The sequence below is a fragment of the Amblyomma maculatum genome, unplaced genomic scaffold (assembly GCF_055883805.1).
Source record: "Amblyomma maculatum isolate TAMU_Amacu unplaced genomic scaffold, ASM5588380v1 scaffold_13, whole genome shotgun sequence".
NCBI lineage: Eukaryota > Metazoa > Arthropoda > Arachnida > Ixodida > Ixodidae > Amblyomma > Amblyomma maculatum.
Genome location: NW_028146738.1, coordinates 34,744,454 through 34,757,574, shown reverse-complemented (window position 1 = coordinate 34,757,574; position 13,121 = coordinate 34,744,454). Strand labels below are relative to the sequence as shown.

Below are 13,121 nucleotides of genomic sequence, written 5' to 3'. Positions count from 1 at the left end.
AAAAATTTGCCAAAGTGGGCCATTTCTAAGGCGGAAAAAATGCGGGATGAAAAGGCAGTGTTCATAGAGGTACCACGTCTGCTCTTAAGACGAATTTTACGCGTTTTGCTGAAACTTTTATTTACCAATGAAATACCTGTATGATTATCGATGAAATGTTGGCAGAACGTTTAAGAGTTGCTAAGCTGAAAACATACAACCAATAACAAGGGATACCTGTCCACCAAGTTTCCAACAACTCAGGAATTCATGACTGCACGCACTGCACTGAAACCAAAGATTCTGACTAATACATTCCTTGAAGCTCTTCGAAAGGTATTTTAGGCTAACCTTCAATATTCGTTAAAATCATCCTTACAGAAAAAAACGCAGCCTTTTAAAGGAATTTTAAGCTTATCTAGCAAGCAATATATTAAAACGTATCTTGAATGCGTATGAAGTTTCCTGCGAAAAGTAAAGACGCAGTATACTGTACTAATGGGCGACTTCAATACCAAGGTAGGGAAAAAGCAGGCTGGAGACCAGGCAGTGGGTGACTATGGCATTGGTTCTAGGAATAGCAGGGGGGGGGGGGGGGGGAGGGGGGCTACTAGTTGATATTGCAGAGCGCAATAACCTAATAATCATGAATACCTTTTTCAGCAAACGGAAGAACCGGAAATGGACATAGAAAAGTCCTAACGAGGAGACTAAAACTGAAATTGACTGCATACTGTGTTCAACCCCCGCCATTATGCAAGATGCAGAGGTAATCGGGAAAGTGCGAGGGAGTGACCATAGGATGCTGAGTTCCCGAATTAGGCAAAATCTGAAGAAGGAACGCAGCAGATTAGTAAGAAAGAAACCCATCAACGAATTAGCGATGAGGGGAAGGGAAGAAGAGTTCAGGATCTCGCTACATAATAGATATTCAGCTCTAACCGAGGATGGCGACATTACCCTCGAAGCAATAATTAATAATTTCAGAGATGATATTAATGAGTGCGCGGTAGAAGTAGGTGGTAGGATAGCTGGAGAGGATACCGGTAAGCTGTCTAAGGAGACGAAAGATTTGATTAAGAAACGCAAGAGTATGAAAGCTTCCAATCCAACAGACCAGATCGAATAGGCCGAAATATCAAAGCTAATCTATAAGCGCAAGGTGGCCGATATAAGGAAGTATAACATGGCAAAATTTTAGCATGCTGTAAAGAATGGGGGAAGCCTGAAAGCGGTAAAGAAATTGGGTATAGGCAAAAACCAGATGAATGCGTTAAGGGACAATGCGGGCAACGTTATCACGAATATGGATAAGATAGTCAAAGTAGCCGAGGAGTTCTATACATATATCTACAGTAGCCAAAGAAGTAAGGACCGTAATGAGATTCACGGTAGAGAAACCCGTCAGACGTTCCACCAGTGACGAAGGACGAGGTCAAGAAAGCATTAAAAACTATGAAAAGGGGGAAATCAGCTGGAGAGGATCAGGTAACTACAGATTTGCTGCAGGACGGGGGGATATCGTGCTAGAAAAACTGGCCACCTTGTATACGCAGTGCCTGGTGTCATCGACGGTACCGGAACCATGGAAGAATGCAAACATTATCCTCATTCATAAGAAAACGGACTCTAAGGACCTTAAAAATCACAGACCAATCAGCTTACTGTCTGTTACGTATAAGGTATTTACTAAGGTAATCGCTAATAGAATCAGGACAATCTTAGACTGCAATCAAGCAAAGGATCAAACATGCTTTCGAAAACGGTAATCTACTATCGATCATATCCATACCATCAATCAGGTGATAGAAAAATCCTCGGAATATAACCAGCCCTTATACATAGCATTCATTGATTGCGAAAAAGCATTTGACTCAGTTGAAACCACGGCGGTGATACAGGCATTGCTAAATCAGGGGGTAGACGAGCCGTACGTGAAAGTGCTGGAAGATATATATATAGAGGCTGCACAGCAACCATAGTTCTGCATAAAGAAAGTAAAATTACCATAAAGAAAAGTGTTAGGCAAGGAGACAGAATCTCCGCAGTACTATTCACAGCTTGCTTAGAGAAAGTATTCAGACTTGGAATGGGAGCAGTTAGGGATAAGGGTACTTGGAGAATACCTCAGTAATCTGCGATTTGCTGATGACATTGCCTTGCTAAGCAACTCGGGGGATGAACTGCAAATAATGATTGATGACCTCGACAGGAAAAGTAGAAAGGTAGGCTTGAAAATGAATATGCAGACGACTAAGATAATGTTCAACAACCTCGGGAAGGAACAACAGTTTGCATTGAGTAGCGAAGTACTGCAAGTAGTAGGCGAATATGTCTGCTTAGGACAGGTAGTAACCGCAGATCCGAACCATGAAAAGGAAATAGCAAAAATAATAAGATTGGGATGGAGTGCATTTGGCAAGCACTCGCAGATTATGACTAGCAGCTTACCGGTATCGCTCAAGAGAAAAGTATACAACAGTTGCATCTTACCTGTACTCACCTATGGGGTTGAAACGGGGAGACTAACCAAGAGAGTGCTACTTAAGTTGAGCCCAACCCAGAGGGCTATGGAATGAAAAATGGTAGGGGTAACATTAAGAGATAGGAAGCGTGCCGAGAGGGTCAGAGAAATAACTCAAGTTACCTACGATCTAGTGGAAATTAAGACGAAGAAATGGGCATGGGCAGGACATGTAGTGTAAAGACAGGATAACGGATGATCGCTTAGGGTAACAAACTGGATTCCAAGGGAAGGAAAGCGTAGCAGGGGGCGGCAGAAAGTTAGGTGGGTGGATGAGGTTAAGAAGTTCGCTGGGGTGAAGTAGATGCAGCTAGCACAGAACCGGGTTAAGTGGAGAAATATGGGAGAGGCCTTCGCCCTGCGGCGGGTAGAGTCAGGCTGATGATGATGATGATTCCTAACATATGATGTTTTACTGGGTACATGAGAGATACTTCTTTGCTGTGTGTGCTGGGGGGTTATAAGAGATGCAGGACATTCTATACTACACGAAGCTCAATGATAGCACGGTTAATCAGCTTTAATCAGCCAGTGCTTTTATTTCAATTTCAAGAAGTAATAATATTACACGAAATTACTTGTACCTCATGTTCCTCATCAAAGCTCAGTTTTCTTTCCGAAACATCTTATCCGAACGTCCAAAACCTATGTCTGAAATCTTGTTGAGCTTGCTTTCAGGCATAGCACATTTACAAAGAGATGTTGTTGCGACCGGTATTGTTGCTAGAAGCGCATTAATGTTTTTACAGGTTCGATCCTATGCCATATTCTCCTAGGCAGTGGAAAAATATGGCAGAGGCTCCAGAAAGCTTGCATAGAAGATATTATTATGGTTTGCAGAAAGCAACATTACGGCTCATAAATTTTTTTGTTCAACAAAAGGAAGGATCGGAAGGGTACCGACAAAAGCCCAAAGGGAGATACTCAAAATGTAGAGAGAGAGAGAGAAAACCTTTTTTCCACGTAGGAATTCAGAGCGTCCAGGCCCCTTGGTCCCCGCACGATCTCACTGAAATTCAAGTATTTATGTCCCTCAGGATCATAACACTGGAGGCCCGGCCGTCCTCCGAACGCAGCAGGGTCTCCCAGTCCTCCCAGGTCTTTAATTGCTTTAGGCCCCGCGAGGGAGGGTCCGCCGGGCAGAGGAAGAGGATGTGGAGGGAAGAGGCAAAGGGTATAAACAGGAGTGTGGAAGGAGGAATGGTAGTAGGAAAGGGTAAGGGGTGAAAGAAAAGTTTGTGTTTGCAGTCTTCGCCATAGTGTTGCGTGTTTATTGTCTAGGGAGGGTAGCGGTGTGTGTAGAGCTGGCGCGGGGCTCGCTGAATGAGTGCATGCGCTCCTTCGTAAATCCCGAATTAGAGGCCACCTAAAGTGACCTTTTAGTTAGCAGTAAGAGAAGTACAGGTATCCAGCATCTGGCTACAAAATAGATATTCAGCTTTAACCAAGAAAGACGATCTCAGTGTGTAAGCAAATCATTATAATCTGAGAGATATCGTTTTGAGTCGGGTTTAGAATAGTTGTGCTGACGGTAACATATTTAAGGACACAAGTGATATTGTCAAGAAGCGCAGAATAATGAAAGCCTCCAAACCAACACACAGGATAGAATTTACAGAACTATCAATGCTAATCAATAGGCCTAAATCGTTTGACATAACGAAGCACAATATGGGAAGAGCTTAGGGTAGGCTAAAGAACGGAAGTAGCGTGAAAGCGGTCACGAGAAAGGCCGGTATCAGTAAAAATCGGTTTACGCTAAGAATCAAGGCGAGCGACGTCCTAGTCAGTATGGATACTGTATTCAAAGCAGCCGAATAGTTGTACACTGACACTTAGAGTACGCTAGGTAAGCACGACGATATTCAGAGTAGAGGTAGTGCAAAGCAACGTGACGTTACGTCGGAAACAAATAAGTAAACCCTTGGGAGCTATAGAAAATGGGAAAGCAGCTTGCAAGGGTTAGGTAACTGCAAATTTGTTGAAGAAGGGTGAAAAAATCACAAAAAGCGGGCCCCTCTATATACAATGCCGCATGATCTTGAGAATACCCGAATCTTAGGACACCAACATCATCTTAATCAATACCGAAAGTGATTGCCGAGGTCTAAACAGTTACATACCGATCAGCTTGCTAGTCGTTACTTTCAAGGTACTCAGTAACAGAATCAGTGCAACATTAGCCTTCAATAATCCAAGGCTCATTCCGCGTTTCTTAAGGGCTGCTCAAAAATATATAATGTCCGCACTACATTCAGGGGATAAAATATATAATGTCCGCACTACATTCAGGGGATAAGAATGCTTGGAATAAAATCAACCACAATACATAGCGTCGTAGATTACGGAAAAACATTGGAATCAGCCGAAATCTCAGCAGTAGTGCAGACGTTGAGTACTCAATGTGTAGATGAGCGCTAAGGGAAAATATGCACAGGAAAATATCTGTAATGAGAGCATATAGAAGCAATCATAGTCATCTATAATAAAAAAGGAAACAAAATTTCCACGAGGAAGTGTATTAGGTAAAGAAACAGCATCTCTTCAGTACCATGGAGCACTTGCTTAGACAATGTTTTTAGAGACACAGAATGCGAACAGTTAGGAATAAGGGTTAATTAAGGGTGCTTCAGTAACCTGCAGTTGCCTACTGATATTGCCTTGCTGAATAACTAAGGGACATTCGCTTGTTAAATACGTTAGCAAAAATAGAACGGCAGTCCTCAATGGTAAAATGTGCAAGGCTGAAAGATTGATCAACATCACCGGAAAGGAAGAGCAAATAAAGTAGGTAGCGAGATGCTGGAAATGATAAGGGAATATTCTGTGCATAAAACGGGGAGTGAACAAGGACCATGAAAATAAAAAAGCTGCTATAAAAGACCTAGATTAGGATCGAGGTCATTGGGCAAGTACTCTCAGTCATGAATCTTACCGATATCTTTCAAGAGGGAAGCATATAACAATTGTACCTTAGCTGCCCTCTCTTTAAGGGGTATAAATATCGAGAGTAACATAACTGGGCCTTCTTAAAGGGTATCGAGGTAGTAAGCATGGTAAAAAAAAAAAAATAAACATTTTGAGTAAAACACAATTTCGGAATGTGTGCACCTCTGAACACCAGCCTTCAAAATATTAACGCTGGATTCGGTCGGAAGATATGATAGAATAGACTTTTAAACCACCTCGTCAGCCACGAATTCGCCCAGAGGGAATAAATTTCCTCGAACTTCCCATGCGTACTATGGGCGAAGCAGCCCGCTCATAGCAGCCATTTCGCGCTGGTTTTGAAGCTTCTCTTTTTACGTACTATGCGGCAACTCGAAATGGCAGCACTCAAGCAGAACGACCGCCTTCAGCGGTTTTCCAAAAGACGTTTCCAGAATGCTGAATGCCTAAAATGCGCAATCTTGAGGCAAGCCACTGTCCAGGTCTTTCTGTTGACCACCGCGATTGACTGGGCATTTTTAATTTGCAAGCATTAAGTGGCTCTATTTGAGCAGTTTATCACCAGAACTTTGTCGGCAGGATTGCGTTGAAGTGAGGAGAGATGGGAAACAGCGAATGGTTGTAATTAATAGAGGATGAGGAAATGTGTTCAGCGAAAGAATTTGGTGCATGTTGAGTCATTAGTTAAGTATTTAGAATCAATTAAGTCGATTGAACATTGATATAGCCAAACAGAGTAATGGTGACGTCAACACTGATCAATTGATACCTCACTTCCGGTCACGTTACCCATCATGACGTCGAAATAGTGACGTAACTATGTCGACTTTGAGATGCGACGTCATTGTGACGTCAGCGTGGATTTCATAAAATCGGAACTGGGCGTCTTTCGACATGAATGAAACAAATAAACTAGTTAAAAATATCAGAAAGTGTGTTAAGTGTCGTTTGTTTAATCCAATGAAAAAGAAAAAAAGTTCCGAGAGGACTGCAGAATCTGCACTGGAGAAACGCAAAATTCTGGTCGTTGCTACTGCACACGGTACATGCGGGGGTCCCTTGTCGAACACAACCAGCGTTCCGTTGAACGCATTAAAATCACCGGCGTTCGATTATTGCTTCACAGGAAAGGAAAGGCGCAGTATCTGTCACTCGCGGAATCTCGCTGACACATCTCGCGGACAAATCCCGCCGACGCGAGATTTTCACTATAAGCCTAGAACCGGCTTTTGCCTTAAAAAAATACAAGAACATGCACAGCTGGATATATAATGTCGCCACGGACGCAGCTGCTAGCGTACTTTTCTCAGTGTGAAATGACTCCAAGGAGCGCACGATATACCATATGCTGCCGCAACTCTCAGGCTTACGCATTTCACCACTGCAGCTTCTGCAGTGCTCTAGAAAAATTATTTTTTTTATGCACGTTCGCTGTCGTGGCTGCCACATTATACGCATCTGATCCACTTTCGAGATAGTATCATTCGATCTCGGGGTCGGCACTGGAGTTTATAGGTAGTCGGGTCAAGAGTGTTTGAAGAAAGAAAGCGCTCAAGGAGCGAGCCGTCGAAATACGAAGACGACGGCGCGCTTCCAGGATCGCATGTCGCGTCCGAGGCGGCATATTCCCGATATAGCTGCCGCTCGTTTGCCAGCATAGAATTGTCCGCTAGCGCTTCAGATGTATCTGAGACAGCATGGATAGATTGCAATGCTGAGATTGAAGTCCTCGCGTTGTAGAAAACGGGTCAGCGTGTCATTATCTTACCAGATGAGTGAGAAATTCTGTTCGTCTAAAAACGCCGTTTCTTTTTTTTTTTTCGTAAGAACAAAAATGACTTTGCAAAGACACGAGAACGAACCTCACAGTGCAGCAAAGTGTGCAGTCAAGACTAGCAACAGCGCAAAGCGACTATTAAAACAAAACGAAGGTGGGGCTTCACCGCGGCAACAAAACACAATGTGGCGCAAATAAAGCGATGCGACTCGACCAAATGTTCCCTGTGGTGCAAGAAACATTACTGTATAATAAAAAAATCACGGCCCCGTAATTGACAGCTCGCTGATGTGCTGTCGTTCTGATCACGCAACGACCAATGCAAATGGAAAAGAGCGCACGCGTAGTTTGAAACGCTAGGAGGGGCTACGGGAGCCGCACAAGCTGACACTCAATACCTGCGCGGCCACTTCGCTGTTTTCTTTTCTTTTATCACTCTGCTTCTGAAACAACAGGGTGCCGGACAGCGCCCTTGTCCGCGTCCCGCAGCTGCCAGTTCCGCGTAGAGTTTCGATCTCTTTTTCAGCAGAGTGCGCGAACAATACTACGAACGGGAAGTGTTGCGCGTGAGGGGAGTGACAGTTCAAGCTTTATATTAAGCAAGGAACCCTGCTTTCGGCACTGCATATGTGCTCTACAGCACAATTTCATTCCTGGAGAGTAACAAATTTATTACTTCATTCTGTGCGCAAGTATATTACCGCATCAAGACCAGTTTATTGCAGAGCTGGAATATTTGATTGCTTTGCAGGGTGCTATCAGAGACACCGTTAAGTGGTGAATTAAATAGAACCCTCGAATATGGCAGATCTTTCTTCCTTTTTTCATATTCCTCTTTTCCTTTATTGCATGGTTCATGTGACCACCCGGAAATGCGAGACATACTGCGCCTTGTCTTTCTTCTAGACTTATTTTCAATCTTACCAATAAACATAGCAACCGCGGCAGTTTACTGCAGTGATCGCAATCCTGTGTGTATTATCTTTACAGCGTGAAAAAAAATAATAAACATTGAAGCCGGTCTTCTGCCTTACACAACAGCGTTGAATCCCTCTAATTTTAAATGCGAGAGCTTTTACTACACCTCTCCGTAGCTTGTTCGCCGTGTTTGTCCTTGAACCAGAAATAAATCACGTTGCTGCTATCTCAGCCGCTACCCCCGAAGCCGTGATAACCACGCACTTGGCTTTGCCTAGTCACGTGATGACCATGACGTCGACACTCAACCGTAGCTACGCTAGAGCCATGGCGCTCGCTCCGTCTAGATAGCCTCCGCTGATTATTAGCCGGCGCCAACTGCTCGCTATAGCTCTCGACAATTAAACTGCAACAGTGGTCATGGATAATTCAGGCAAGAAGCCGCATGAAACATCTGCATCTCAGAGGTTGCGAATACGAAAGGCCGAAGCCTATCTTCCAGTGGAGATAGCTCGCCGAGAGGCTGCCGCACAGAGACGAAGAAAGCATCTTTGAGCGAAGTGAAATCTTTAACATTAAGCCAGGTAAAGCTTGGATATACGTGTCATTACCATCACGCAACAATCAAATCAAGGCAAGCTTAACCAGGCTTAAATTTCAAGTGTTAGCTTTGGCTGCTTAGGTTCAGCGAGGTGAAACACTTGCCTATTTTTTTAATTTTTGGTCTCCGAAGTAAAAATATATTCGTGTGCAATGTTTTGTAAAATTCTAGCAATAATAAAAAAAATTTAAAATCCAGTTTTCGCTTAAATTGAGAGAAATAGAAAAGGCTGTGGCGCGGAAAATATTCAGTGTAAAAGAAAATATGAAGCGGGCAAAGTAGAGCTGCGAACACAGGAATGTTAGGGACATTCTAGTCAGAATCGCGATGAATAAATAGTTATGGACGGGTCGTGTAATCTGAAGGAAAGGTAACGGATGGCCGCTAAGGGTAAGTAATTGGATTAAAAAAAAAAAGGCCAGCCTCGCAGCGGGTGGCAGATAGGTAGGTGGGCGGATTAGGTTAGGATGTATGCGGGGTCTAGCTTGTTTTTGTCACTTGTTTTTGTCACTGACCAAGGAGTAAGGTGTAAACAATTAGTTGAATCGAAGATAACGCCCACGTACCGTTTGTATGATCTCATTTGAATACAACCTGGTGCTAGTACAATACACCTTGCTATTTATGAGCGATAACCCCTTACATCACTTTGATCTCATCCTGGTAGCAAGTTATACAGTTTCAATGCGCTACCAACGGATGGCTGCTCATGAATTTGAAGGCAGTCTGATAAACATATGTTTACACTCTGTAAGCCAAGTGTAAATTTTCAATGATCAAATAATTTTCTTTCTCGCCTACGTCCTAGATACGCTGCGCTTCAAGTAAAAAAAAAAAAACTACTGAAAAAGATAAAGCTTTCCTTAAAACTTATCGTTCCCAACCAAAGGAGGTTTTATCTTCAAAGGACTTTCTGTAATCAACATTTTCTTACTGAATGGCGCAGATTAACGTCAATGCCGAACTGAATGCGCTAATACCTATGATCGAGATTTGCCCGTGGTATTCGGGCAGGAAGTTTTTTAAACCTAATATTTCTAGGCTTTACCGTTGTCATTTGCGATTGAGTACATTTGCTTACTAAATCCGAAAAACTACTGCTGTGTGCACAGTTACGTTTACCGTCTGATTGATTTGCACTACGAGCTCGGTGGCCAAACATTTAACTTCATTGGAAGAAACATGATCCTTTCTCCAGGCCACGTTTGCAAATAATCACGAGCCGCCTGGTGTATATTCTTCAATTGTGAGTCACGCATAAATATTTTTTTTTCTATTTGTTTCAATACTCCTCCATAACGTCCTTCAGTGGAGGGTATTACATAGGAGGGAGCTCCGCACAATAGTACAAATCAGCAGCCGAACACCAGCCAAAAGCAAGCACAAATGTGCTATACATAACTACACAATACTAATAAAATCACACAATAGTAGCGTTAATATTATGCCTAATAAAAAGGTGCATTAGAGAAATCAGCCAGCTATTTGTACAAAAAGAACAATACACCTGAACGGAACAATAGGAAGAAGCAATGTGGGATCAATTTTCGAACGATATTTGCCTTAGGAGGTCCTGAAACTCGATGAAGTTATTTTCTGTAGCTATGCGGAATGACAGATTATTCCAGTCGATGTGGGGCGAGATATGAATTATTTTGCAAAAGAAGCGTGACATTACATGCGTTTCATTTTGGACGGCTGATATCAAATTCTTCCGTCACCGTATAAAAACTCTGCTTCAACAAAGGCTTGTCCAGTGTTTCTTTAGAAGAAATTAGTTCGATTGGAGATAGATGCTTTTGATTTTTATCGCTATCCACTACGGCAAACATTTTAGCTCTACCTGACAGACATTTGAGAATGTACCCTGTTTTCCAGAGCATTTTTGGTGGTCCTGGTTGCTGTTATTGTCGCCGCAACTGCATTTGAGATGTTCACTACAAAATGGAGCAAGAATCGCAAAACAGGTGAGATAAACGTTCTACGAACTATATTCAGTACTCACAAGGGGCACGCGCTCTTTGTTAGTGAACATTTGAAGCGGCTTACAACATTGCACTAAAAGAATGGAAGGAATATTAAGATAAATATTGACTGCCTAATTTGGACAAATAGCACGACATTTTATTTTAAAAAGAGCGTATGTTTCAATCGCAAAACTGTTAGAATTTCTCCATTTTAAAGCATTGTTGTGAGATCGGAGAGGGTTTTTTTAACACACTGGATTCTTTTATTGAAACACTATTCATTTATACAGTGCATTCTATGCCTTAGTCGCATTGTGATGAATTAATAACACTAGTTTCTGAGCTATCTGGATCATTGTTATAAACGAATGAGTTGGGGGGTGGGGGTGGGGGTGTTAAACTTCTGATCCACTCTTATGGCAGCTCTCGTTTGCTCGCACGCTGTGCGGCTCGTTGTTCCCGTTATAAATCAGAGAATATCAACGCTGCCATCTGACACTGCAGATAAGATACGGGCACAAAAGCAAAATACAACAAGCAGGATGGAAACTACTTACCCAAGTTGACTTTTCGGATTGGAAAATAAAGAGAACAAGTTTCACGTGCGGGAAAAATTTAGCATTACAAATGACGCTGAAGTTCTAAACATTCCAATGGCTAGAACTAATTTCTAGCAATAAATCGAAAGCTATGTTATCGGATCATGTCGGCGTATATAGCCACGAGAAGGCACACCGAGGATCCCGGCCACGATGGCCGCTTTTCAATGGAGGCGAAAAGCAAGGCGGCCGTGTGCTGTGCGATATCAGTGCACGTTAAGGAACCCCAGGTGGTCGAAGTTTCCGGACCCTTCCACCACGGCATCTCTCCTAGGCGTTAAAACTCACAAACGAAATCAAACATAACGAGGAGTATCTCGGTAAAGTAGATCAGCTGTTATTTAGTAAAAAAATTTCCCCATTAGAGTGGCCCTTCTATTTCAAAGCATTTTTACATTTGTCACTTTTCGCCCAGCCTAAGATAAAGTTTATAACATAGACAGTGGGCGAGTGAATTAAATTTTTCTGTGTGGGCACAACATTTCCTTTGTTTGTTGTTTTTTTTGCAAAAATATTGGTAATTGGAGTAACACACCTGTCTTGCCCAAATTATACAATTGTTTTCCTGTCATAAGTGCTTTAAACGTCCACCTGCTAGCAGCATGAATAGCGCCGTGACAGCTGGTCGCGCACCAGTGATTTTCTTTGTAACTTATTTAAGACAATATATATATATATATATATATATATATATATATATATATATATATATATATATATATATATATATATATATATATATATATATATATATATATATATATATATATATATATATGCTTCGAAAAAGGGATTCTTTCCCATCAGCTTTAACCGTGCCTGCAGGTGGCGCAATGGTGACGGCGCTCGACTACTTTTCCCAAGGATGCGGGATCGAAAGCCGCCTGGTCGGCCGCTTTTCGATGGGGGCGAAAAGCCAGGCTCCTGTGGGCTGTGTGATGTTACTGCACGTTAAAAGAACCCCAGGTAGTCGAAAATTCTGGAGTGCTCCACTACGGCGTCTGTCGTAGTCTGAGTCGCTTTGGGACGTTAAGCCCCATAAATCAAACCAATCGTTTCTGGCTTCACATTGCGACTTTTGGTAGATGTAAATCGCAGTCTTACGGTTGTAGATGCACGGCAAATAATTCAACAAGGCGTATGCATTTATCGGAACGTGCCTATTCTATGCGCTGTGTTGTCCTTTTAAAGGTCAAAGTGATTTTCTCATTCGCCATTGAGTTTTGCACTGTATCGTGCAAAAGCGGGAAGAATGCATTGTATTTTCCTTTTGCTTCGTTCTCCTCTTCTAGCCGTTTTCTACCAATGCATCGTGGCATTCTCAGCCGTGGCAAACACCAGACTACTTCTCACTACCAACAAAGATAAGGACTCGGAAACTGCCTGCTACCAATTTATACACGGCGTTCGTTTTTTGAGCATGTTCTGGATTTGCCTGGGACATGCTTACCTCACAACCTTCGAGAACATATGTAAGCCAACTAACTGCACTCTTCTTTCTCTTCGACCGTTACATTTAGGAGCGAACACAATTCGCATAGGAACGTAAGTGTGCAGAAGTTAACTTAAAAAAATGAATATGCACTACATTCAACACTGACCTTTCCAAGTTAGGAAATTTACTTTGGCAGCGATTTCGTTCTCAGTGCGCTGCAGAGTGTTGGGATATCTGCGATCATGCCCATTTTGGTATGTTGTGAAAAGCAAGTATAATTCGTTTCTGCATATTCGCATAATTCTACTGAGAGAGTTACGAGCCGTAACAAGCACCGCAACTTCTTCCTCTGAAGCGCCGAGTGAAATTCAG

The 13,121-nt window shown here is 42.5% G+C and overlaps 1 protein-coding gene across 1 annotated transcript in view; it reads left to right on the top strand.

Moving 5' to 3' along the window:
* The window catches only part of LOC146172550 (nose resistant to fluoxetine protein 6-like), a 116,198-nt gene that overhangs the window by 36,085 nt on the left and 66,992 nt on the right, over window positions 1-13,121 (top strand). Inside the window, exons 5-6 of the mRNA XM_084585797.1 lie at window positions 10,627-10,715; window positions 12,607-12,786. Of these exons, the coding sequence (XP_084441923.1) occupies window positions 10,627-10,715; window positions 12,607-12,786 (269 nt within the window). The remainder of the gene's footprint in view (window positions 1-10,626; window positions 10,716-12,606; window positions 12,787-13,121) is intronic.